Source organism: Chaetomium globosum, genomic scaffold (genome assembly GCF_000143365.1).
Source record: "Chaetomium globosum CBS 148.51 scaffold_3 genomic scaffold, whole genome shotgun sequence".
Classification (NCBI taxonomy): domain Eukaryota; kingdom Fungi; phylum Ascomycota; class Sordariomycetes; order Sordariales; family Chaetomiaceae; genus Chaetomium; species Chaetomium globosum.
Window position 1 is genome coordinate 3147128 of NT_165978.1, and position 25583 is coordinate 3172710.

Consider the following 25583-nt stretch of genomic DNA (forward strand, 5'->3'; position numbering starts at 1 on the left):
CCCTTTGGTGCAACGGCATTAGTTAGTATTATATCAGCAGCAGTACGAGCAACCAGAACGGGCTCAGAAACAGCAGCGCCGATGCTGGGGGGAAGGCCACTGGCAATTCTTCTGTCCAATCTCCCCACATTGACAATAATGTTGCCTCTCGCGAGTCGGCCACCAGCGTTTCCACATCTCGCGAGGCGATCAACAGCACCCGAACCTCTTTTGAAACTGCTCATAGCGTTTCCGTCTCTCACGAGGCAATCAACAGCTCTCCCGCTTCTTTTGAGACGGCCAACAGCGTTCCCAAGGTGGCCATCAACGTTCCTAGCTCCTCTCTCCTTGGCGTTGATGACAACATGAGCGCCTGGGATGAGATCCTCAGCCAACCTGCCGCCTCCAGCAGTGATCAAAAGAAAAAACAAGCACGAATCTCGTTCCAAGAGTCCGACGATCTCCTTGACTTGGAAGAACAGAATGTGGATGAGCCTGCTGGTCTGACCTGCACGGGGCCTGCTGTCGAGCATTTGGAAGACCAGGCCGTGGATAAGCCTGTCACGCCGGCCCTGTTGAAGCCTGCTGCCATATCCTTGGAAGCCCAGGTCGTGGATAAGCTTGCTACGCCGACCCTGTCGGAGCCTGCTGCCACATATCTGGAAGAGAAGACCGTGGATGAGCCCGCTACACCGGATCCCGTCGGAACTTGCTGCTAAATCCACCCTCCATCAAGCACTAGTCCCGTTTGGCCGAGGCCCTGAAGGAGGTGTCTCGGGAGATGAGCGCCGGGGGGACTGAGGCCGAGTACATCGCCCAAGTCTTCAAGAAGGCCGCCGAGATTATTGAAGAGGATGAAGTCTTAGCGACTATTCGTTCGAAGGCTCTACCCACGCCTATTGAGAAGACTTTATTCAATAGTCCGGCAAGCCTGGCGACTCTCCGCTCAAAGGACGGGCCTACGGCTGCTGAGAAGACCTCATTCAATAGCTCGGCAAGCTTTGCTGTCGACAAGGAATCCAGTACCTGGTCGAAATGGCTTGAGGCTGCCTCGCCGCGTTCCCCCCAGACCACTCGCGAGGGTAAAGAGATAGCTAGAAATGCCAGTGAGGGGGCTGCAGCCGCTTCACCTTACCTCTTGGGCGCCTCTCCTAAAATCACGGGCGGTCACCCACGCATGGGCTCTCTGGACGTTCCAATGCAGTCCTGGGCCAGGCCGAACCCCATGGGTACGTCGGCCATGGAACACACTTCAGGCATGGAGTTTTCTCGGGAGGCCACGAATAACACGGAGAGCGCCCGGTTGGGTACGGTTCAGGCTGCCACCGCTGTCAATCAGCTCGCTGGTCATTCCGGAGGTTGCCTCGAACCTGGCCTACGGCAGCGCCTTTTGGGATCGCGTGGGCTTCAAATTCTGACTGTGTGAACAGTCGAGGCACTACGGACTCGGGAAGTGATGGCCTCGGGAGGATTGGCAGGGCCAGATGATGGTGGAACATTGGAACAGTCGGCGGGGAATCATGGCCTGTATGATGCTGGGTGGAGGAGCCACAGGGTTTTACCTGATCTCTTCGATATCGCAATGCTGTTCACCGTTTGCAGCCCTAGCCTTACTTTGTAGTTAACCTGAATCAGCGTAACTGGTGCTTAAATGTTTTCCGCCCCGTGGCCAAGTGAACAAGGAAGTTGGATGATTCGTAAGTCGTTACTTGAATTATGTACAAGATTAAGCAACCCCATGTGCCTCCCGGTACACATGTGGCATGCACTATAAGGTACCTTGGTGGGAACCAGGTAGATGAGATAGTATGTACGTGAGTGTCCGCATCAAAACACGATGAGCGCGCCACCCAAAAGCGCGAATAGCCCCGTCACTGCGGCAACCCCCGCCATCTCCCTAACCGGTATCCTCCCCATCCCCACCGCCGGACCAGCGGCATTCTGCTCGGGACCCGTCCCCGCAACCCCAGCATCGCCACCCCCAATGCCCCCCGGCGTCGAAGTCGGCGTGAACGTCGTCTGCTGCGCCGCCACCCCCGTCAACCGCGGCAGTCCCGTCCCTGTCCCCGTCCCTGCCCCCTGGTCGTCGTCGTCATCCTCCCCCCTCCCTGACGCCGCAGTGCTCGTGCCCGTCGAAGACGACAGCTCCACGACCGTTGACGTGGTGCTGTTCAGGTTGGCCTGTGCCAGCCCGATTTGGTAGTGGGCTAGGTCGTAGACGACGTAGGCTGAGCGGAGGAAGGTGTCGCCTAATAAAGCGAAGTGGGCTTGGTTGTCGGTGTTGCGGGAGGCGAATTGGGCGGTGGATTGGATGCCGAGGACGCAGGCGCGTTTTATTGTTGAGGGGGGGTTGGTGCTTTTGGGGTGGGCGTTTTGGTTTTGGGGTGGGAGGTAGTTGGGAGGGAGGATGTCGAGGATGAGTTCGTGGAGGGGGATGGTGATGGTGCTGGTGGGGGTGAAGGTGAAGGTGAGGTGGAAGGAGGGGTTGGTGAGGTGGTGGCTGTCGCAGTCGATGAGTGTCATGCCGAGGTCGGCGTCGTGGATGGCGGATAGGGCCTCGTGGATGGACTGTGCCATCTTTCGGGGAGGTAGGTGAGTGTGGTGCCGGAGTCGAGGACTGCGGGGGCGGGGTGGGAGAGGGTCGAGGTCGGGATCGTGTGCTGGCTGCCGTTGGTGTGGGTGAGGGCGACAGAGGTGAAGTTCACTTCGAAGGAGGAGTAGTTGCCCCCTGGAGGTTTGTAGAGGGGTAGGATCTCGAGCGGGCCGATGAATTTGTCGGTGTCGATGCCGCCGAAGAGGAGGGAGCCGGCGTCGGTTCGCCGGTCGTTGAGATACAGGGAGTAGGCTTTGGATTGGATCAGGCCCTGGTTGGACATTTCGTCCATGATGTTGGGGTATTTGGTGCTGGCCCGCTCGCTGATGCTGAAGCCGAGGCCCAGGATGCCGGTGCCCCGGACGGCCTTGGTCACGTACGCCATCTGGAGCGACTTGATGGTGGTGCCGCCGATAGAAAAGTCGTCGGTGATGTAGTCGCCCGAGGCGGTGCCGCCGTCGAGGTAGGTGATCTTGAACCCGCCCCGTTTGATCATCTTTTCGGATGAGCTCAAGTCGGGGTTGTAGGTATCGGCGCAGGGCATGCCGTAGAGGCTCTGCAAGTCCCGGTCCGTACAGAGATCTGCGTCGTGGCCCAGCACCCAGGCGTCACTGCTCCCCGTGTCCAGCAGCATCGTCAGGTCCTGCCCCGGGGTTCCAACCTTCACCTTGACATAGTAGCCTCCGCCGGCGATGTTGTTGATGAGGCGCTCCGAGAATGTCTCACGGCGGGCCAGCGTCGGCGCGGAGCCGACGTGGATACCCGGAGGCCCTTTCGTGACGTTGAACTGGACGACATGGTTTGACGATGCCCCCGATGCGAGAGCCAATAATACCGTCGACAATAACCTCATTTCAATTTGGCGAGACCCTGCTCTTTTGTTGATTGCCCAGTCCTTCTCCTTCTTCTCTACCACCAGTGCCGGGCCTCCGAGGCCGTTGTACGGTTGATTCGAGCAGCTGGTGAGCCAGCAAGAGGTGTTAAAGCATGTCGCAGGTGATTTCACGTTGCGATGAGCCAAGGTCAAGGGTGTCGTTTCAACCCCAGTCGCCCTAGGTTACAGATGGTCGGAGGTCGTCGTGAGCGGCTTGATCAACCAGCAGAGTCAACACCGGGGTCCACGTCAGGGTCGACATCAATGGAAGGGCGAGGGGGTTTCGTTTGCGAGATTCGACAACGGGCGACGAGCATCGTGAGAGGGCACTGGGGACCGGCCATCCCATCAGACCGGAGCCGGTCGCCATTTTAACCTCCCTTTCTTCTCTTGCTTGGCGGTTTGCCGGAGTCTTGGGCCAAGTCTGGGCGTGGGTTCTCGGCATCGATTTGGAACGAACAGACAGGCAACCCGAACTCCAGATTGGCTTGGCGCCGAGACAGATCAGCGCTGCTGGGCGACGTCGTGGACGATTTTGCTGGTCGATTCTGAATTTCTGGTCGAGTCTGGTCGGGTCTGATTCTGGGCGAGTCTTGGGCAAGTCTTGGGCATGTCCCATCGAGGCCATGTCTTCTTGTGAACTCCGCCATCCTCGGATACACCAATGGTCAGTTTAGCGGTTCCAAGCCTCCAAGCCATTCCTGAAGGGCGCCATGGCATTCTCGTTTGTCCCATCTCCGCACATGGCATGCCGTGGAGTCTGTGCTTCTGTTGGCTTGAGGGCTCTTGGCCTGCTTGGCCTGCTTGGCCTGCTTGGCCCTGTCTCCAACCACAATCCTAACCGCAAATCGAGCATGATGCCAAGAACGCGCGGATCCTCGGAGGCTTGGTGTTGTCTGGGCGGGCCGAGTAGTTCCACGGAGACTAACTAACACCGGGTAGTTAAGAATAACGCCCTCATGTGCTGGTTAACGAAGGGAGAAAGTGTGGGTCGCAAGGGCCGGAAAGGGTCCGAGGAGTTTGAAGGATCTCCAACGGTCAGGTGTTCGATTTGATGATGTGGCTGCGGGGGAAGGCCGAGTAGAGGAATTGAATTCGGTATTTCATCATTTCCGTATTCCAGCATTCCCATCGATGGGGGAAGCAAATCTCGGCCCGGGCCAGAATGCCGTCAGATACTTTATTAATCTGCCGTCCCAATCTGCCAATCTGTCAATATGTCTGGTACTGTACCCAGGGTCACCTTGTTTATTCTTCGGGTTGTTTGCACCAAATAGGCAACACCCTCAGATCTGAGCCAGTCGGATCTGGAAGCCGTACCCTTGACGTCACTCGGCTAACTCGGATGGGATAGGACGGGATGGATGGGGATGGGATGGCAGGGCAGGGATGAGAAGGCAGACTTCGTACCAACGACCAAAATGGTGGGTTAAAACCTCTTCCACGGCCGAGCTCTCACCTTTTTTTTTTTTTTGTTTTTTCTCCATTCGTGACTCGATTGCAACTCCATTAATCAGTGAGAAATAATGCCATACAAAACTGCCAAAGTGCCCAGAAAACTTGGCTGAACCTTGGCCCCAAAAGATGATGTTGGCATCAGCTCATGCATTGCGAAGAAAAGCGACGCGCATGGGTGTGCATGTGTTGTGTGTTGTGAGCTGTGCGCTGTCTGTTGTGTCAACTGGAAATCCAGAAAGGGCACCCTGCCGACACGCCACAGCGGCTCTTGCCGTAAGGAGTTCTGGATAGGGATGGGCCGCCCCCGCACCTCGATCCCTATTTCCGAGTTCTAGCCCCACCCACCCGACAGCGAATGGCTCCCCTCGAGGCTCCCGACATAGGTACATATTTTAGGGATCCGAATGCTTGGACAACAAATGGTCAACTCTCCCAAAATGATAACTTGCATACCTACGAAGTATGGCTAGCGGATGGCCCTTACCTAGCTGAGTGAGATGAATCTGGGGACAGGTGGTACAGTGCATTCCACAGATTACACGGATTCCATTTTTGCGCAAGGCGGGTTTGGGTGGCCGTCCATCCTAGGCCTTTTTGGATCATGGATGCTGCTGATTCTGGAAGATCTCGACCGCGAAACATAATGACATGTTGAAAGCGGACGTGGAAACCCTTCTGTGGCTGTTGAATGAATTCCAGATTTGCAGATCTACCAAGTATGGAACAGGGAACTTCACCACCTGCACGCTTGCACGCCGACTTGGTATGTACATACGGAGTGCTATGCAGCGAACTTGACCAACCCTGCCCCGCTCTGGGCTGCTGCTTTTTCAGAGCCCTGAATCACTTCACCGGTCTCTTTCTGTGTGCAACGAACTACCTAACTACCTACCTAGTTGCTTTGTGGTCAAAAAGTCTCACAACAACCTAAGTAGAACTATAGAAGGCAGGGATGGCGACATCACACACAGTCCACAGTTCACATTCCGATTCTTGTGCTCACTCGATCCAATTATTGGGCCACCGCAGCAGGTTCTCTACCTCGTGCCCCTGATCCGAAATTTTGAGTCGTTGGATCCCCGCAGCCCCACATTCTACCAATGGGGTTGCTTGCAGGATTGGAGACTCGCTGAAAGGGCAAGAGGGGTGATCTGAAGTTCCCGTCTTTTTTTGACCCAATTCCCAACCCGGCCAAGATTAACGCACACAGAAGCCCGGAACAGCCTGGAGTGCAGAGTGGTCGGTCGGACCTCCCACCCCAAACTCCCAACGACCACTCGGCGCCGTGACAAAGTCAACCCACCCCGACACCTTGTATCCACGGCTTTCTGCACCCGGTGATATTTTTTTCTTTTTCTATCACGAGCGGGACACGACCAAATAGCCAGATCACGGCTGACCCGCCGGCGAGATAGGGACTCAACTCTGCCCTTCCCCGCCACCATCTTACTGTCGTGCCGCCTCGGGTTGAAATATCCGAGAAATCGAGAGCGCCCAGCCGCGGTACTATGCTGTTGCCCGCTGCCACAACCCTGCGGCTGCCAATTCGAGCACCAACCCGCTTCTCATGAAGGCTGCCCTCACCGCATTCACAGAAGGAATTCACCATGCATCCCTCGATTCTCGACACCAGTATCATCGACCTGCTCGAGGCCGACCCGCGACCCTCTGTTATTGTCGCTCTAACCCCGCACCCGCCCACCGTCGTCTACACAAACCCGGCCTTCGCTGCCTATCCAACCCTCCTCGACTTGATCACCGCTAAGGGCGAAGATTGCGGACCGCTATGGGGATGGATCACAGGCACCTCGACCCTGCCGGGTTCCGAACCCCCCATAAACGGTGGCCGGGCAGCGAGCGCATCCTTCTCATATTCCAACGTCTACTGGACCCGGTCCGTGGTCCATGAGCAGATGGTAGTGGTGGGCGCAAATGAGCAGCTCCCCTTGACACAATCGCCGCGCAAGGTGCGGCTGGATTTCACCGATGGACAGCCCAGCGGCGTCTCACCACCACGACGCATCATGCCTGTCGAACTCGAAATGACGTCCCTCGGCGGTTCAAACTCGGCTTCTTCTCTCTCCTTGCCCGAAATCGAACCCCGCTCCAAATCTACCTCGGCCCTCACGGTTATCAACCCAAAGGAGAGGCCGCCATCTCGTGCCGAGGCAGTTCAGTCCCTTGCGCGGACAATCACCGACCCTGCGTGGATATTGCCCGACACCACCCCAGGTAGGCTGGCCGCGTTGTCAGGGGCAGCATTATTACATCACAGCGTACGCTAACCTATCAAACAGAACAACGCCCATTCCTCGACGACATAAACAGCATCGACTGGGCAGAAACGCCCCTCGGACCCATGCGGGGTTGGCATAGGAAGCTTGACGAAACCGTCAACCAGATCCTCGTTGACAGCCGGCCCATCGCCATCTACTGGGGCCCCTCGTACACCATCGTGTACAACGAAGCCTTTAGCAAGCTTTGCGGATCAAAACACCCTTCCATGTTGGGTATGCCGGTCCAAGAAGCCTGGGCTGACGCGGGCCAGCGTCTGAAGGACACCATGCGCGGCATCTCTTCGGAGCAAAAGGGCCCTGTCGAGGGCGAGTGGAGATTCTTCGTCGAGAGGGAGTCAGAGGTCGAGGGCGGTTTACCATGGGTTGAAGAGACCTACCTGAAGTGGTCCATGATACCCATCATCGAAAACAACGAATGTCTTGGCTTCATGCATCCTGTGGCCGAGACAACCAGCGTGCGGCTCTGGGAGCGGCGGATGAAGATGCTCGCCGAGCTCAGTGACGTCCTGGTCACCGCGAGAGACGTCGATAGCTATTGGGAGAAGGCCATACGGGAGCTGGCTGCCATCGAGCCCCGTTACGATATTCCCCTGGCTGTCCTGTACACGGTGGAGAACGACCCTGAGGCGGCCACCGATGCGCTGGCCGCCAGCCGCGGCCCCGCCAAGATATGCCGGCTTGCGGGAACGTTGGGGGTTCCTGACAACCACCCATTCGCCCCCGCAACAGTCAATCTGCGAGACGCCACCTTTCCCCTCGCCTCTCCTTCGGCGAGGCCATGGAGGCCCTGCATCCGACCTTGCTCCAGACAATCGACGGGACGCTGCCGCAATCCCTGCTCGAGGGGTTACAATGGCGAGGTTTTGAAGGGGACGCTTGCCGAGCTGCCGTGGTTTGCCCCATCCGGCCGACCAAGGAGGACGGCGTCATGGGGTTGCTCCTCCTCGGCCTCAACCCCAGACGCCCGTACGATAACGATTACCGGCAGTTTATTTCTCTCCTGAGCCAGAAATTGGCCACGTCTCTTGCCTCTATCGTCTTGCTCGAGGAGGAGACGCGGAGGGGCCGGAATGCCGCCGAGCAGGCTGCATTCGACCAAGCCATGCTCAAAGAAAAGCTAGAGTGGCAGACCAAGGAAGCCAACGAGTCGCTGCAGATGTTCGAGGCCGTCGCCGAATTCGTTCCCGTCGGCATGAGCTTTGGCGATCCCGAGGGCAACATCACGTATGCCAACGACGCCTGGTATAAGATCACCGGTTACCCAGGAACCGGGCCAGTCGCCAACCAGGGCTTCCTCGACTGCGTCAAGGAGCAGGACCACCATATTATCATTGCCGGATACGGGAAGCTCAAGACGGTCCGCAACGTCGAGTTCGAGTTCCGCGTGAGGCGGCGGGGCGAGGAGGCCGACCCTTCACCGCCCCTAACCCGCACCTCGCCAAACTTCGAGGAGGAGGAGATCGATCTGGCCTCGCTTGTAGATGTGAAAGAGCGCTACGTTCTAGCAAGTGCGAGGGCAGAATATGCCGCGGATGGCAGTCTTATGCGCGTCCTGACGTGCCTGACCGATGTGACTCCCCAGAAGCGAGTGGCCGGCGAAGCCCTTCGTCGCGCACAACAAGCCGAAAACCTCAAGCGCATGGCCGAGTTCGCCACCGTCGGCCTGTACGATATGGATCTCGACGGACGCCTGCTCGGGGCGAACACCGTCTTCTTCGAGATGTGTGGACTGCGAAAGGTCGACCCAGCCGTCGTCGACGTCAGGCCCTGGCAGAGTTGCGTCCATAAGGAGGACTTCTCTCTACTCGCCGAGAAGCTCGAGAAGATGGTGGCCGAAGACAAGGTGCAGAACGTTGAGGTCAGACTCAACACCACTTGGACCGCCGAGGACGGCTCGGGTCATAAGGTTGCCGCGCCGCGGTGGGTCCAGGCGACTTTGCTACCCGTCAGGACGTCGGACGGCAAAATTCAGAGCTTTACAGGTTGCCTAAGCGATGTGTCATTACAAAAGTGGCAACTCGACTGGGAAAAGGAGCGAAAGGAGGAAGCTATTGAATCCAAGCGGCAGCAGGAAAACTTTATCGACATGACTTCGCACGAGATGCGGAACCCCCTGAGCGCAATCATCCACTGCGCGGATGCCATCACGGCCACCCTCTTCCGCGTTCAAGAGCTTCTCGGAGACAGCCCTTACGGCAGCATTGCCGACTCTGCCAGCGGAGGCACCGGAGACTCGGGCGTGGGCGGAGCACCGCTGTTAATCAATGCAAGCGAAGAGTGGGCTGCCGAAGCCCGTGAGCTTGCCGAGAATTGCATCGACAATGCCGAAACCATCGTCACCTGCGCCCAGCACCAAAAGCGCATCGTCGACGACATCCTGACCATGTCGAAGCTGGACTCGAGCCTGATCTCCATCACGAGGGTCATGGTTGATCCCATCAAGATGGTCAAGGAAGCGCTCAAGATGTTCGAAGTCGAAGCCCGACGAGTTGATATCAACTTGAGCATGGTTGTCGACCCCTGCTACCACGATGTCGGGATTAAGTATCTCGTCTTTGACCCCTCGAGGCTCAAGCAGGTGTTGATCAACCTCCTCACCAACGCGCTGAAATTCACCAAGACTGGGCCGACCAGGAACGTCACCGTCGCCGTCAGCGCGAGCCTTACGGAGCCGACCGAGGCCAGCAGCAAGGTCTCGTTTATCCCCCGCTCGGAGGAGTCGCTCGAGGAGATTTACGACCAGCCGGCCCCCCTCAACCGCTCTAACCCCGTGTTTCTGATGTTCGAGGTTGAGGACACCGGCGAAGGCCTGACGGAGGAGGAAAAGAAGAGCTTGTTTCAGCGCTTCGTCCAGGCGTCCAGCCGCACCCACGTCAAGTACGGCGGCTCCGGGCTTGGTCTCTTTATTAGCCGCCGCCTCGCTGAACTACAGTATGGTTCCATTGGTGTTTCGAGTGAGTAACAGCTTTTTCTCTTGTCATTGAAAACCCGTTCCGTGCACGTATCACCTAAACCGGACAGCTGACATTCCTGGTAGGCGAGCCCGGCGTCGGCAGTACTTTCGCATTCTACATCGAGGCCTACCGGCCATCCGAAGAGGCCCTGCGCGAGGTGGCGGCAAGTGGGACAATCGCCGAGTCTCTATCGGCTCTGCGAATGGATGCCAGCCTCAGCAGAAGGGGCAGCAACAAGCGTGCTATTAGCAGTAGCACGCTCACCAGCGATGCTACTACTGCCACCGCAAATCACGAGGGCACCTCGGGCGCCAGTCCTACAGCGACGGCCGCAGTCACCCCCAGCAGCGAGATCAGCATGAGCTCGGGCATGGCGCCGCGAACCCCACAAATCAAAGGTGTCCTGGTCGTCGAAGACAACCTCATCAACCAGCAGATAACGCGCCGCGGCCTGCTCACCATGGGCTTCACCGTCGACGTCGCCAACCACGGCATCGAAGCCCTCGATAAGCTCCGCCGAACGGACCGCTTCGCGCCACTCCACCCCAGGCGGCGCCTTTCCCTTCTCCGCCGACCCGTCGTCCCCCGGCATCGGCAGCGGGCCGTCCTCCCCGCCACCGACGGGCGGCTCCACCGCGTCGCAGCAGCAGCCCTTCCCGCTGTCCATGATCCTAATGGACATCGAGATGCCCGTCCAGGACGGCCTGACGTGCACGCGGCACATCCGCGAGCTCGAGCGCACCGGCCGCATTGTCGGTGGGCGCATCCCCATCATCGCGGTCAGTGCCAACGCTCGCATGGAGCAGATCCTGGAGGCCAAGGAGGCGGGCTGTGATGATGTGCTGAGTGAAGCCGTATCGCATGCCGGAGCTGTTGGAGAGGATGCGGGAATGTGATGAGCCGTGTTGCGGGTGATGATGGCGGCGGTGGTGGTGGTGGTGGAGGTAGAGGGGGACCGGAGTGGTTAGATAGCTTTACGGGGAGAGGGCTCTGGTCTCTCTGGGTACGAGGCAAGGGGCGTCTGGTTTCGGGGGGAGGGGATAGTAGTGGGAGATTTCCAAGAGCTGGGGGTCTGGGGAAGGGGGTATATGGTGGTTCTTGAAGACGGAAAGGAGAGGTGGTTACGAGTGATGACTGTTGGTGGGTGGGGAGGGGGGGCACATCCGGTCCGGGGGCTGCATTGCATTGCATGGTGGTGTTTTGGCGGTCATATTCTGTCTGTTCTGTTTCACCTCGGTCTCTTCTTCTTTTTATCTGTCGCGCGTGGTGCCTATCACTGCATTGCGCTCGGTGTTATATTTGCCTCTCTCGTCTGTGGATATACGGATCGCGGATACCCTTTTGCTATTTATTATATTTGCATTGTATTGCGTGTGCCATCTTATGGGGCTGTCTGGTGTGGTCTGGTGTGGTGTGGTGTGGTGCGGTCTGTTAAGTCTGATAGCCGTGGCCGCCTTGCTCCGTCCTCTTTCCTGTATTGTCGCACGTATGTACATACACCTCAACCAAACCCTCCTTCCTTCTACGCGATAGATATGGTATGTTTGACGTCCATGACTCCCACTGCCAGTATTGGGAGGGGGGTGATAGTACCTGACCTGTGATACCATCCGCGGCTGGCGGACATCCCCAAACCTCGTACTCGGGCTGGGGTTTCACGTACGCACTTGCTTGCATACAGACATGCATATGTTTGTTTTTTTGCTTGACAGGTAGGGCGCGATGGGTTGGTTCGGGGGGTGTCGAGGTGTGGGAGTACATGCCTGCGTGCCTGCGTGCCTGCCTGCGCGAGGGAGGGTGAGGGTGGTTAGACTGGATGCGAGGAGGAAGGTGGGCTTCTGGCTGGTTGTGTACATGGTGCTTGCCGACCGTTCCGCGTTGAATCTGGGCGGGCATGTGCTGGTGGGAAGGTCTGTCCGGTGCCTGGGTATTTGGTATGTGGGGAGGGAAAGAAGGTGTTGTGAAGGGTGAGGAAGAGGGTTCTTGCTTGATTGCCAGGCTGGCTTGGGTATAAAGTACCGTACTTTCTCGTGCGGGTGTTGTTCTGGTCTTGTTCACTCTTCTGCTCAACTTTCTTACCCACACCGTCCTCACCCACCGCTAGCGGCAGATATTCATTCTTTCGAATATACAAAAAGAGACCATAACATGGATAACGCCAAGATGCTTTGGTATCGGACCTTGCATTCCCAATCGCAGATGAACAAATGCAGGGCGCTGTTATGGATGTATTCCGCGAGGCTGTACCCAACCTGGTCAATAAGGTACGTTTAACCTCTTTGCCTCTTAACGTGTTCCCGCCACGTCCCACCCACATATCATGGTCGATTCAGAACAGCTAACAAACGTATTCCTCTCCAGAACAACAAACCCTACGTCTGGCTGTGCGTCTCCCATCTCTTCACCGCGAGGCTGTTATCTCGGCGACATAGCGTTCATTGGCTGACCATGCACAGTCTCGAGACTTCCCGCCTCTTCACTGTTGGTCCCCTACCCAAAGGGAGCAAGGAGGCACCGAAGAATCAACCCAAAGACATACCATTCACCGTCATCGTCTCCATGGCGTTCAGGACGTACAGCGACATCGTCTATTATGACCACGAAGACCCGGGGCACAAGAAAATCAGGCAGAAAATCAATGAAATGAAACTTGTGAGGATGCCGCTTACATTGACCACGCACGGGTGGATGGCGCCGACGCCGCCGAAAAATTCGATCGACGAGGCTGCTTACGTGTTCGTGGACCCTGAGTCAGAGGATGACAAGAAGAAGGAAAAGTAGGCCTGTTAGCGAGGGATGGATGCGAAAACACAAGACGGTTCCGAGCGGGGATAGGTAGCGAAAGATAGATAGCATAAATAACTACACACCTATCTCACACAAACCGTTGCCCATTCCCCTCAAGCAGCCGTCTGCTCACCACCCTCGGCCAGCCTCTTCAACCCAGCCAGCCACGCATCGAACCCGCCCTCGACCTGCCTCGCAGCGGCCAGCCGGACCACGGGGGCCAGCACGCCGTAGAAGGTCTCCCAGCAGCGGTACTCGGTCTCGGTCCCGGATGGGCTCTCGCTTCCGTCGACGGCGACCTCGATGAACTCCTGCACGCGCTCCGACCGGAGCATCCACGAGGGCATCATCAGGCTGGGGCGCTGGCGCCAGGCGATTCGCCATCCCCGGCGGCGGCCACCGCCCTCTTGGGCATCGTCGTCGATGGGCTCTAGCGCGCTGACTTCGAGGGCGACGGCCTGGCCCGTCTTGGTGTCGGGCTCAGAGGGGTCGAGGTGCACGTCAAAGGTGAATTGCGTGCCGAGTTGGAGGCTGATTTGATCCTGTTGTTGCTGGTTGGGTTGGCTGGGCTGGGAGTCAATGGTGCATTTTCGGCAGAAGCGGTTCCATGTGGGGTCTGTAGGTGAGGGGGGAAGGGGGTGGTTAGATAACGGATGGCTTCCATTGTTTCTCTCTCATGAGCTAGGCTAGTGTAGGTAGATAAACCAACATTCTGATGCCTTGACAACCACATCGAGACAGGCCCGTGGTGTGGCGGCGATGCGGCCAGAGCATAAAATGGTAAAGGACCCGCCTGCGCCGTAGCTGAAGGTGGGAATGGGGTCGCCTGTCACGGCGCGGGGAGAGAAGGCGGTTGTTGACATGATGATCACCGACCGGACTCGGGACGCGGAACGCGGGACGGGATGACGGGATGACGACTTCAGGTGCAGCACTTCGGTGCCGGAGGGTGGAGTTGCAACTCGCTGGTACAAGTGCAGGTGATCTCCCAGGTTTCATCCAAGGGAGAGTCGAGGCCCCTGTTACAGTGGCACTGGCCGCTCACTGCCGCTGTGGAAATAGCGGGGGAGTGGGCCATACACCCCTGCTCCAGCTCCCGGGCAGGGTTTCTTTTCTGTGCTGGGCCCCACAAGATGCATTCCCGAAGAAACATCAAATTCATGGCGCCTTTGTCATCAATCGGCATCCGAGTTTGATTCTCCCTTGATGCATTGGACCCGGGGAATTGGCGAGCCCCTCCCGAGGATTTTTCTGTCCAATTCTGGCAGTGGTAAATCGTCCCAACTCAAGAGGGAACTCGGATTTTGGCCAAGATGAAGGCAGAAGCCAAGCTGAAGAAAACCATTGGGAAGATGCGAACACGCCCCAACGAATCCCGACTCCCTCGTTATCGACCCGGAACCCCGTCCTGGCCGTCACACTCGCCATCGAGAAATCATCAAGCCGACTCCTTAATCCAGCCGGCTAGGAACATCCGCGTCACGCGAGCTCCGTGGCGCCCAACCAACGCCGCCACCGAAGCCAAGCGAGAGAGCTGGAGTGGAGGCATCGTCCAAGCAGTCATGGCCCAAAATGCACCCTGATCGCCAGTCTCTCGGGAGGTTGGAATTCCACTCCTTTTTTTTTTTCCTCGCTTGAATCCAATATTCTCCGAGTCAGCATGCTTCCTTCCGGCCGAACACCTCACCACTATGGCATCATCTCACCACAACGCGCAGCTCGCTGAAGAGCCGATAGAACCCGACGACGACATCCCGGCAACCGTCGACGACCATCAGTACTACGGGACCCAGCGCCCTCCTTATTGGTACCGGATCTGCCCCGGGGGTTTCCTGATACCCCCCCCATTACCCCCGTCCTCGGAGCAGCACCACGGTGTCCCCCCCGCGCAAGGACCGCCAGTTGATGGGGTTCTGGTCCATGCTCAACCGGTTTCCGACCAGCATCACCAGGCTCCTCGAGACGCGCAGCCGCGAGGAATATCTCAGGAACCAACTTCATGGGAATCTCGAACCGGTGCTACAAACACTCACCAACCTCCCGAGCCGACTCCGGCATCTCAGGGTAGCACCACGGCCCTGCGACCAAACTCCGAGCCCCAGTCCCAAGACCGCCAACGCTGCGGTAGGTTGCCCCCCCTTGCTGTGGTCAGACGTATGCTTCCCTGTCACCAAGCCAAACTAACTCCACCCAGAGGTCTGGCCTCTGACGTACAGGACCGCCAATGGCTGGTTTAGGGTCTTCTGGTGCGTCCAGATCAACGGCGAATCGCACTACTTGGACCGGCCACCCGATCTTCAAGAACTATCACGCCGCTATCACTTGGTTTATTTTCCAGACCTAGCAAGTCATGAAGCTCAGGTTAATAGCCAAGGAGTATCCCAGCAATGGCCGCCGCCTTTCAGTGCTGCTCCCATCTCCGCAGACCGCAACATGCCGGCGTCCTAGAGAAAACCGAGCAGGTTTCTCATGCTCAACACTCGACGTTCGGTCTACCAGCCTCTGTCCCGTAGCTCGTTCTCGGCTTGCAAACGTTCTCCAGTTTTATACCCCGTGTCTCCGTCAGTTCAGGGCACCGCCGGGCACCAAGCAATAGCTAGCACCGGAGATAAAATTATTCCAATTCTTACCTGTCACAGGCACGGACCACCCTTGCACGCACCACGAACGCAACCAGGATCAGAGTCAGCTGTGTCTCATTGCTTTGTTTGTTCCACATCTCTCTCAATGGCTAGCCTCAGGTTCCTCAACGGCCGCAACGGTAATCCCGTTTGTGTCGTGTGTGACTCCAGGGTTGTGCCATCACCGAGGATGTAGCTGGAATAGCACGGGAAAGAGAAAAGGCCGGTCGTTGAACTTGAAGAGTCAACAACTACGGGGACGGCAACGATTAAGGCAAACCTCATAAGCTAGCCTCATACACACGACGAAACGATAATGACAATGGCAATGACAATGTGCTCCTCTCAATCTCATGACCCAAACGCCGAAACAAGAGACGAAAACCAAGATGGTGAATCAGAACCCATGCAAACCCCTAAAGTCCAACCCCAAGCACAAGAAACCCGACATACCCCAAACTACCTGGCCAGCGACCGCACACTACTGACACTTGACAACTCCACATCCCCGCTCCCCCCTTGCCTGCCCGCGAGCTCCTTATGGTGCTCCATGACCTTCCACAACCTGGCCCGGCTTCGACTTGTACATCCCAAAACTCGCCACCAACCCAACCACCGCCACAACCACCATCAACAACATCTGACCCCCAAACGCACTCAAATACACCCTCACCACCTCCCTCCTCACCCCCTCCGGCAGCTCCAACACAGCCATCAAACTGCGCTGCACCTTCTCCAGCTCCTCCCCCTCCAACCCAGCCCTGACCTGCCCCTCCCTCAACCTCCCATCCAACAACACCGTACACGCCGCCAGCCCCAGCGCCCCGCCAAACACCCGCGCCTGCGCCACCGCGCCCTGCGCCGCCGCCAACCCCCCTCCCGGTCCACACGCCTGCATCGCCGCGATCATCGTGCACGCCGCGAACCCCAGGCCCACGCCCAGCCCGTAGATCGCCGTGAACCCCAGCAGCGGGCCCAGACGCATCCCCCCCATCCCACCACCACCACCATCAGAAGAAGCCGCCAAAAAAGACCCCCTCGAAAACCCCGCCAACAACCCCACCCCCACAACCTGGAGCACCCCCCCGACCACCGCCGTCGGCACGGTGCGGTTGGTGTGCTTGGAGAGGGCCCCGCCGAGGAAGGAGCCGAGGGCGCAGGCGCCGAGCATTGGCGCGAGGTGGGTGCCGGCGGCCGAGGGCGGTGTCTTGGTGCAGGAGGCGCAGGTAACTTCGGGGAGTTTGGGTGGGTCCAGGGTGAAGGTTAGGGGAGGCCCGGTTTAGGAGCGGTGGTTCTAGGAAGTGAATTGTATTTAGGTGGGAAGTGGTGGTGATTGGGGGGAAGGCGGTGGAAAGGAGGTGGTGGGGGTGAAAAGGGGGATGGAGGAGGTGAAGGGGTTGGAGAAAAAAGGGGGGGAAAGATGGAAAAGCGGGGAGAGGGGAGAAGGAAAGAGGTATGAAAGGAGCACATACAGCAGACAGCTGACGTAGACTCTATCTCTGGCAAGATGTACCGGAAAGATAGGCTCAATCCCGCTGGCCGGAGCTGGGCCGGCGGAAGAGATAGTATTCCCATGCCACGAGCAGAATCCAGCACGCGCCGGCAGTAGCCAGTGCGCCCACAATCACCGGGCTGGACCAGCTCCAGACGAGGGAGCCCGCCTCCTGCATGCCGAACACAAGGAGTATCGATGCCGCGGCTAGCAGCAGGTTGCCGAGGAAGTCGATCTTGGCCAGGGCCGTCGCGGTATTGTACTTATTCCGCCGCTCCTCCGGCCAGAGCGCGTAGATGCCCAACACGGCCAGCGCGCCAAAGGGGATGCTGTACATCCGTCAGTATCGAACTCACTCTAAAGAGGAAAAGTACCAACTTGAACCAAAATATCCCGCGCCAATTCCACTCGGCCAGAGCACCGCCCAGCAACGGCCCCAAGATGAAAGAGACGGACAGCGTGATCCCGACCAGCGCACCCACCACCTCGGGTCGGCTGGGTCCCTGTTCCAAGAGGCACACCTGGGCCAGGCTATACAACCCGGACCCTCCCATCCCCTGGACGGCACGGCCGGCGATGCTGCATGCGGCAAACTGGTCAGCAGTTGGCGAGAAAAGAAGGGGAGATACCAGAGATAGATAGCATACAGCTCGCCCATCCGCCGGGCAATCCCACACCACACCGACCCCAGCGTGAACAACAACCACGCGGCAGCCAATATGTTTTTGCGCCCGTAGACGTCGCTCAGCTTGGAGAAGCCCACGGCAAAACCTGCTAGGGTTAGCAAAGGTGTCGGTGCCAAGCATGAAAACGAGAAAAGAGGGCCGGAAGCACGCACTCATATACGTCAGCAGATAGGCCAGCACCACCCCACGGGGTGTCGTGATAGTCCTGCAGCTCGACGGAGATGGACACGAGGGCGGTCGAGACGATGGACGCGTCGAGGCAGGAGAACATTAGCCCGGCGCAGAGTCTGTTGTTGTTGTTGTTGTGATGGATCGAATTAGTGACTGCACTTTAGAAAGGGGGAATGTGGTTTTAGAAGCTAGTGTGCTTTGCGCTGTAGCTCGCGCTTATGCTTCTGGGCATGGCCATAGCCATGTCCCCCCTTTTCTGTGCAGGGGAGTGATGATGCTGTTTTGTACTTTACGTACATGATTGTCAGAACGATCTGTCTTGCTGTAGACTTTTTGGGGGAGGGCGCAGCGGTCTCCTTTGCCGTAGTCTGTGTCTCGCTCGTTCGGATGGAGGATCCATCTCGGGACGGCACCTGTGTTATCTCGGAGAGGAGAGGGGGTTGGGGGTAGGTGAGCACCATGTTGGGCATTCTGTCGAGGGGGTGTTGTTGTTCTTGCTATTTCTCATCTAGAATTGGTGAGGCTGTTGCTGGGAAAGAGGACCGGTAAATGGTGTTGCTTGTCCCAAGTGGTTGAGCTGCCCCTGAGGGGAAGGATGGGATCACAGGAGAGGGGTTCGATGGTAGCCGTCCCAAGGGGGTCGATAGTATCGATTAGATTGTCCCTACTTAAATCTAATGGACAGCGATAGGGTGGACGCGAGTAAGGTGACGCCGAAGGTGGTAGTGTTGTTGCGTGGGAGGACGGGCTTGACCACAGCTGTTGGCGAGTTCCTCTGTCAACGCGTCATTGACAGTGAGGATACCCCAAGAGATATACGCCAACGTAACATACAGGCGGCCCTATGAGTTAGCCCAGAGCCGCGGGGTTCGAAAGAGGTCTGGGCTTGTGCCGTCTAAGCCCGCAAGGAACCCAGCCGCGAGTCTCACACATCTCTCGTCTGACCGTGATCCCGCTTCGAGCCGTCCGTCATGGACCGGCCAGGTTTGGCCGGCGCTGTCTTTCGCCTCCGAACCGATCCCGGACAAGACTGGACGGATATTAGCCAAACATCTTGTCTCTGCTGTCTCTAGTGCCGAGCTGGACCTGCGGGTTCCCAGACAGAGTAAAACAGGTGACACGATGAGTGTTGCCGGATGTCGTGCATGTGTGACTTTGAGCGCGGAGCCATGGAATGGATTGGTGGCCGCGTCCTGAAAGAGGGAGGACGGTGTAATGCCTCGGGCAGATGGCGTTCCTAGATACCACCTTGACTCACAAGTAACACATATGGTCAACTTGATCCACTCGTCTGGCACTAATGTTACATTGGAAGTATATGCATAGACCCATCCCAAGTTGAGCCTCTACCAGCTCAATTAGACTAGTTGGAGAGAGGTGGCACTCGTCACGGTGAAGTGCATCGGTCTCGGACGCAGGCATGGGAAGAGACAGGGGAGGACACCCAAATCAGTCTCGGGTACACTATGCTACCGCCCGGTATCTCCAGGTAGCACGGGTCCCGTGTGCAACTATTTGCTGCCCGGGGAGCCATTCCGTTCTGCTCCTAGCCAACGCTTGCCCTTGCCGACTCCATACTAGGGGACGAGATCTGTAACAGCAGCAGGATCTGACGTCGTGCCATGGAACCTGACGATGTGGCTTGGGGTATTGTCTAGGCACCGATGGCTTTTGTGGAGTCCGATTTGAATACTCGGGATGGTATTGCATATATCAAACGGCTCAACCTAGCCCCGTGTCACCCGGAAGGGCGGGATCCGCCCGGTGTCCTCGGTTGAGTGAGACTTGGCTGATGCTAAGTGCCATGCCAGGGACGCAGTCCGATGGCTGGAGGGCAAAAGCGCATCTAGAACGTAGAAAGCCCTTAAGGAGCGTCCCATGACTATTGCTTCGTTTTATTCTGCCCAGCATTCTGCCCAACCTATTTATTTCCCTTTCGGTTGGAAATCCGAGTCGGCACCGAACCTCCTTTCAGCAAGCGGCCGCCGCCCGAGGAACACAATTGAATCGCGTGGCTCAGTGTGAATGAGGCCGGCTGCTGTTGCCACTGCTGCAATAAGCCGCTGGCTTGCTTGAGAGTGACAAGACGGGGCGGTTCGGTGTGGCTACACCCCTGACTACTGTCATTTCCTTGGTCTTGATCCGGGACAGGAAATGCTACCCTTGCTCTGCTCTTTGGAATGTTAGTGTATGATCTTGAAGTCGCTGAGGTAACATTCATATAACCCACAGTATCCCAAAGATGGTCCTCAAAGGTTTCTTCCAAGCCTTGTTCTCACTCCCTCCTTACTTGCCGATTAGGGGGTAGACAACGAAACGACTTTGTCAGATCCTTTAGATGTCTTTTGTGTCGGACAATCTCCTTTCCCGGTTCCTCAGATTGCAGATGGCAACTGCGTGGTACGGAGAAGTAATAGAGCCGGAATAAAATTAATTCTATTTTGTTATTCTGTGTGAGAGGGAGGGGATGGTCGAGTTGAGACGGAGGAACGCGTCAAGCTTCCTCCTGCATTTTCTTGCCCACACTCTTGTTAATCTATTTACAATGATCAATTTTGTTCAGCGACCGATAATACCTTCTTAACAACAACAAACAAAATGGTAAACCCACAGATCACCGCCAGGGGGTTTCCCAGATCCCCCAATGCAACAAGTGTCTGCTATACACTCACAACGTATTGCTTCACACCCGAGCCGTTCTCGTCGACTACCCTGTCGGCTGTTTCTTCGGCTCTCTGCCCGGCCCTCGGCACTCCGACCACGACCATTACCGACTCGGTCACGTCGACCCATCACCGCACTGTGACCACCACGGAGTCAGTCACCCTCACCCAGCACACGTCAAGCGCTCAGTCACAGGCCGCCCAGATCTCAACATGGCCCACGAAGAGCGGGCTTGCCGCCATCTCTGTGGCAACCGCTGCTGTCGCCCTCATTGTCGGGGCCGTGGCCATGTTGTACTTTATGAAAAGCAGAGCTCAAAAGCTCGCTCATGTCCGGGCTTCTGATGGCTCTAATCTTCCCCACGATACAGCCGAGTTAGTTGACCTTGGCGGCGTGGCCAGGGCTAGATCTGACTCTGTTCCCAGATTAGTTTCCGGCAATAACTCCACCGCCGAGGTCATCTCAGGCCTCCAGGACCTGAGCACCAAGATCCAAGACCACGTTGAGAGCACTTACAGCCTCGAGGAGTCGCAGATCAGCGACATGGACGGCCTCATCCAGGCCATTGCGCGTCTCCCCTTTCTGAAGCACGACGCTCAGTTTCTGGCCTATCTCTGTTCCTTTCCGGGCACCCGCCATGCTGCCCTGCGCCATCTCATAGCTGTGACCATCCTGTCAGCTATTGACTTTGGTACCTTTCACGATGCCATCCTCCTCCCCCCCGTTATTCTCGCTTTTTGGGCGACGCTGCCCAGCCCGCATGAAGACAAGCAGCGCATTGAAGGTGTGTTTCTTTCTTTTCCGGCTTCCCCTTTCTCTTTCTTCCCCAGTACCCTCCCCCAAACCCTTAGCCCCTAAAGAAACGAACAAGTAAACAAACTGATCCCACCTACTGACCACTACGCCCCAACCACTCAGCTCTCTGGCACTGGCAGAAACTCTCCATGGGCCTGCTCCAGCGCCAGCTCACCAGCACCGCAACAACCACTCCCGACATAGAGGAGCTAACCAGCATCCAACCGCAAATCTCCAAACTACACGACCTCCTGGCTCCCATCCTCTCCCACTTTGCCATCCCCACCAGCGCCCCCTACCACGGCAACAACAACAACAACGGAAACAACAACAACAACAACGGAAACAACAACAACAACAACGGAAACAACAACAACAACAACGGAAACAACAACAACAACAACGGAAACAACAACGGCGAATCATCCCAACAAGCCCAGATGCAACCCCATTCCCAACCGCCCCAACTCCACGACCTCCTCACCACCGCCACCACCCTCGGCCGCACCCTCCTCGCCCAACCCCACCGCTTCATCTTCGACTGGCACACCACCACCACCACCACCACCACCATCACCACCCCCACCCACAACAACAACAACAACACCCCCACCCGCGACAGTAGCACCTACGGCTACAGCACCAACCGCGACGAACTCGTCCTCCTACCCGCGCTTTTGCGCGTGAGCGAGCACGGGGGCGGGGCGCTGGAGGTGCCGGTGCGGGAGCAGGAGGGGGTGGTGGTGGATGTGAGTGGGGGGTTGGGGTTGAGGGAGGGGGGTATGGGGAGGGCGAGGGTTAGGGAGAGGATGTGGTGACTTTGACTTGTTGATGATGATGATGAGGGGTTCATGGATGATGGGGGGGAGGAGGTGGAGAGGGAGGTGGTGAGGGGGGGGATGAGAAGGGGGATGAGGGTTTTCCATGACTACCTACCTACTGGCAAGTGAGATGTGTAGATATTTAGGGGTTGCTTCTCTTCTTCCCAGGGCCGCTGAGGCCGTAATGAACGCTGGGATGCGGTAGCAGTAAATACGAGGATTAGCCCCCACTGTGACTATGATACATACAATGATGCCGCTGTGTTTGTTACATAGGTAGCCAAAGCACGAACTCTGGTCGCTGGTACAAAACAGGGGTATCGAACTCAAAAACAGGAAAGATCAAGAAGAACATATCCACAAGCTCAAACAACCCCCCCCAGGCTTCTAAACCACAACAACCTCGCCAGCCCCCGTTCCGTCATAAAATAGATATTATCCCGAAGTAAGCAATACTCGCCCCAAGACACCCCAAACAACCCCAGAGAACGTCTACTGTCATCTTCATCTCGGCCTGCGCCTGCTTGACAGTCAGATTCCAGGCACCCCAAACCAAAACAACCAAGGGTAATCAAACACTCACCTTCTACGCCCACCTCTCCTTCGCAGTGCTTATGGGCAACCGCCTCAAGCAGAGGCATCGGCCACCGTCGCAGGCGCGGCAGTCTCCTCAGCCTTCTTCACCACCTCATCAGGCTTCCAGACAGCCTCGATGACACTCATACGGCAGCCCTTGGCTCTCCGGACACCCTAATAACAGTCAGCACACCCACATCACAGTATATCCATCAACCAACACCAATCCCCAAACACCCAAATTAACCGGAAGAAAAACGAAAAAATATAGAAAAAAAAAAACAACACACCTTAAAAACAAACCCCTCCCCCGCCGCCCTAAACAACTCCCTAAACTCCCTCTCCGTCCGCTCCTGCGCATTCAACACCGCGAGCATGACGACATCCATGCGGCGCACGACCCGCTCGTCCCAGGGGTTCTCCTTGCCCGGGGTGCTCAGGCAGTAGTCGTTAATGACGACGCGGGCGCCAGGTTTCAGGGCGGGCACGAGGTTCTTGAGGATGCGGATGGCGTAGGGGGTCGAGTAGTTGTGCATGATCCAGCGGAAGAAGTAGACTAAGGTGGGAGTGGGTGGGTTAGTATGAGGGTGTGGGTGGTCGGGGTGGAGCGGTATGGTATTTAGGGAAGGGGTTGGGGGATGGGGGGGTAGTAAAGAACTGTCGACTCACCATCGGCGTCCTTGGTCACCTGTTCGGCAAAGAAATCGTGAGCCACCAGGCTGATGCGCTCGGCGACCTGGGGATCGGCGCTGAGGGGCTTGGGCGCGCTGTCGACCGTCTTCTGGAGGTCCTGCACGACAAACTTCATGTTCTTGTACCTCTCGGCCAGGGCGACGCAGATGAAGCCGTGCGAGCCGCCGACATCGACAAAGGTGCCGCCGGCCGCGTCCAGGTCGCTAAAGTCGTAGCCGCCCTTCTCGACGTCGACAAAGTACGCCGGCTCGTACCCCTCGCCGCCCGTCAGGCTGGCCATGGCGCGGCCCATGCGGCGGGCGCGCTCCGGGTCCTTGCCGAAGGTGGCAAACATGGGCTCCTTGTCGACCGTGTCGAAGGCGAACTGGAAGCCGGCCCGGGTCAGCGACGTCGCTTCCGGGTCGGCCTTGAGCGACTGCAGGACGTGGCCGGCGGCCCGGAAGATGTCCTCGCCGTTGAAGCCGACCCACGCCTGCATGTCCTCGTCCTCGGCAAGGACGCGAGAGGCGGCCGTGTGAGCGATCACGCCCGGGCTCGGCTCCCGGAAGATGCCGTTGGTCATGGCCAGGCGGAGGATCCGGGCGAGGTTGATGCGGTCCAGAGTTGTCTTGGTCTCCAACTCGGCGAGCTGAATGGTCGAGTCGATGGGAACGAGTTGTGCTGCCGCGTGCGATTAGACGGGTGCCGCGCAAACTCAACCCACCAAAAGACTTACCGAGCTTGTAGTGGTTGATGATAGTAAGAGAGAGAACGTCCAAAAACTGACCGGGCTGTCAATACCGAGTCTGCGCTAGGGGGTTGGATAGCATTTACCTCCCAGATACCCCATCTCACGGACTCGCGAGGGCCATGGGCCAGCGTGGCCAGCTCCTTGGTCGCAATAATGATATCCTGCCTGCTCTGCTGGATGTCCTCATGGAGCCTGGGGAAGTCGGCGGGGGGTATCAACGTCAAAGCTGGGCATGGGCAGGTTGTTGGCCTTCATGTACGCCTCCAGCTTCTCGGTCGCCTGCGTGATCTGTCGGGCTAAAGCAACCATGCGAGACGGGGATTGCTCGGACGCCGTCTCGGCCGCAGCGACCTTGGGGGCCGGGGCCGGGGCTCCGTTGGCTTCGGCATCCTTCTGCCGGAGAGAGGAGGACAGGGCGGAAAAAGACCGGCGGTTCTGCTTCTTGACCTCGGTGTCTGTGCTCGCGGGGGAGCTTGACTGGAAGAGAGAGCTCAGCCTGAATCTGGACATCTTCAGGGTGTCACTGTGAGACTTTTGACTCTAGTGATTGGCTATGATGATGCTTTTGGGGGAGCACAGATCTCGACTAGACCCAGTCCTCAAGTCAGCACGTGGCCCGCTGTTGTTGTGTTACAGATCGGGGGGAAGAAGCAAGGTGAAGCTGGTGGTATAGGTAGTCACATTATAACCACCGGTTGAGGGTTTGCTTCACCACAGATTGATAGTGTAAAAAGGGCAAGCAATCCGTACCTAGCTCTTTATCAACGATTGGTATGCTAGAGTTTACAACACGGTATGTTTGCCCTATCCAACAATGTCATTAGCCCCCCGTCCGGTTCCAGATGAGCGGGAGGCGGCATCTATGCTTACCGACCTCAGGGGGTAGGAAACGAATTGGCCCGAGTTTCTGGGTTACACGGCAGTGTCTTTACTATTCCCGTTAGCGAATTGGAGGAGAGACTGGTGTCTGTCAAGCCGCACAATCGGGCTATCCTGCTCGATGAAAGAGACCGGGCGACCGCGGTCAGCCGGGATCAACGTGGGGAAGGGGGTGACCAGGGTGAGTTACCTTGTGTGCTACGGTGTAGCTGTGTAGCTGTGTTACTAGGTAGCTCCCTGAAAACGAATCAAATCCGGCGGATTTGGTGTGTTCGTCCGTGGAAAGCGAGGGATGGTGCCAGTAGATAAACAGACGAGGCAAATCGTCGATTTCTTGGGGATAATTCTAGGATGGAGATGGATGGAGAGTGTCAACTCCTGACAAGCCGGGGACCCATCCCGGAATCACGCTGGGACGCGAAAAGCCGAGCGAGCCGTTTGGAGTCACCCGTAAACGGGATGAACTCCCAAGACCGACCCGACCCCGTCTATCATCCCATCTTCTCGGGTTCG

The 25583-nt window shown here is 57.4% G+C and overlaps 8 protein-coding genes across 8 annotated transcripts in view; 4 read left to right on the forward strand and 4 right to left on the reverse strand.

Moving 5' to 3' along the window:
* Nucleotides 1–1405, forward strand: part of CHGG_06321 (uncharacterized protein) — a gene marked incomplete at both ends in the record, with an annotated part of 3660 nt that extends 2255 nt beyond the window's left edge. Inside the window, 2 exons of the mRNA XM_001222415.1 lie at nt 41–653; nt 722–1405. Coding sequence (XP_001222416.1) covers nt 41–653; nt 722–1405 — 1297 coding nt within the window. The remainder of the gene's footprint in view (nt 1–40; nt 654–721) is intronic.
* A 401-nt stretch (nt 1406–1806) lies between these two features.
* CHGG_06322 (uncharacterized protein) lies at nt 1807–4074 on the reverse strand (the record flags this gene model as incomplete). Its single annotated transcript, XM_001222416.1, has 3 exons — nt 1807–2556; nt 2685–3531; nt 3695–4074. The coding sequence occupies 3 exons, from the start codon at nt 4072–4074 to the stop codon at nt 1807–1809; spliced, it is 1977 nt and encodes a 658-aa protein (XP_001222417.1).
* A 2437-nt stretch (nt 4075–6511) lies between these two features.
* Nucleotides 6512–11051, forward strand: CHGG_06323 (uncharacterized protein; the record flags this gene model as incomplete). Its single annotated transcript, XM_001222417.1, has 5 exons — nt 6512–7136; nt 7202–7929; nt 8010–10155; nt 10239–10561; nt 10656–11051. The coding sequence occupies 5 exons, from the start codon at nt 6512–6514 to the stop codon at nt 11049–11051; spliced, it is 4218 nt and encodes a 1405-aa protein (XP_001222418.1).
* A 2004-nt stretch (nt 11052–13055) lies between these two features.
* Nucleotides 13056–13805, reverse strand: CHGG_06324 (uncharacterized protein; the record flags this gene model as incomplete). Its single annotated transcript, XM_001222418.1, has 2 exons — nt 13056–13558; nt 13652–13805. 2 exons carry the CDS (start codon nt 13803–13805, stop codon nt 13056–13058), a joined length of 657 nt encoding a protein of 218 aa, XP_001222419.1.
* Nucleotides 13806–14633: 828 nt separating this feature from the next.
* On the forward strand, nt 14634–15390 carry CHGG_06325 (uncharacterized protein; the record flags this gene model as incomplete). Its single annotated transcript, XM_001222419.1, has 2 exons — nt 14634–15066; nt 15281–15390. The coding sequence occupies 2 exons, from the start codon at nt 14634–14636 to the stop codon at nt 15388–15390; spliced, it is 543 nt and encodes a 180-aa protein (XP_001222420.1).
* Nucleotides 15391–16101: 711 nt separating this feature from the next.
* CHGG_06326 (uncharacterized protein) lies at nt 16102–18373 on the reverse strand (the record flags this gene model as incomplete). The annotated part of the gene is made up of 4 exons (XM_001222420.1): nt 16102–16770; nt 17144–17384; nt 17894–18028; nt 18210–18373. 4 exons carry the CDS (start codon nt 18371–18373, stop codon nt 16102–16104), a joined length of 1209 nt encoding a protein of 402 aa, XP_001222421.1.
* Nucleotides 18374–20510: 2137 nt separating this feature from the next.
* CHGG_06327 (uncharacterized protein) lies at nt 20511–22321 on the forward strand (the record flags this gene model as incomplete). Its single annotated transcript, XM_001222421.1, has 3 exons — nt 20511–21360; nt 21495–22120; nt 22217–22321. The coding sequence occupies 3 exons, from the start codon at nt 20511–20513 to the stop codon at nt 22319–22321; spliced, it is 1581 nt and encodes a 526-aa protein (XP_001222422.1).
* A 498-nt stretch (nt 22322–22819) lies between these two features.
* On the reverse strand, nt 22820–24701 carry CHGG_06328 (uncharacterized protein; the record flags this gene model as incomplete). Its single annotated transcript, XM_001222422.1, has 5 exons — nt 22820–22942; nt 23059–23324; nt 23438–24121; nt 24177–24231; nt 24411–24701. 5 exons carry the CDS (start codon nt 24699–24701, stop codon nt 22820–22822), a joined length of 1419 nt encoding a protein of 472 aa, XP_001222423.1.
* Between the last annotated feature and the right edge of the window lie 882 nt (nt 24702–25583).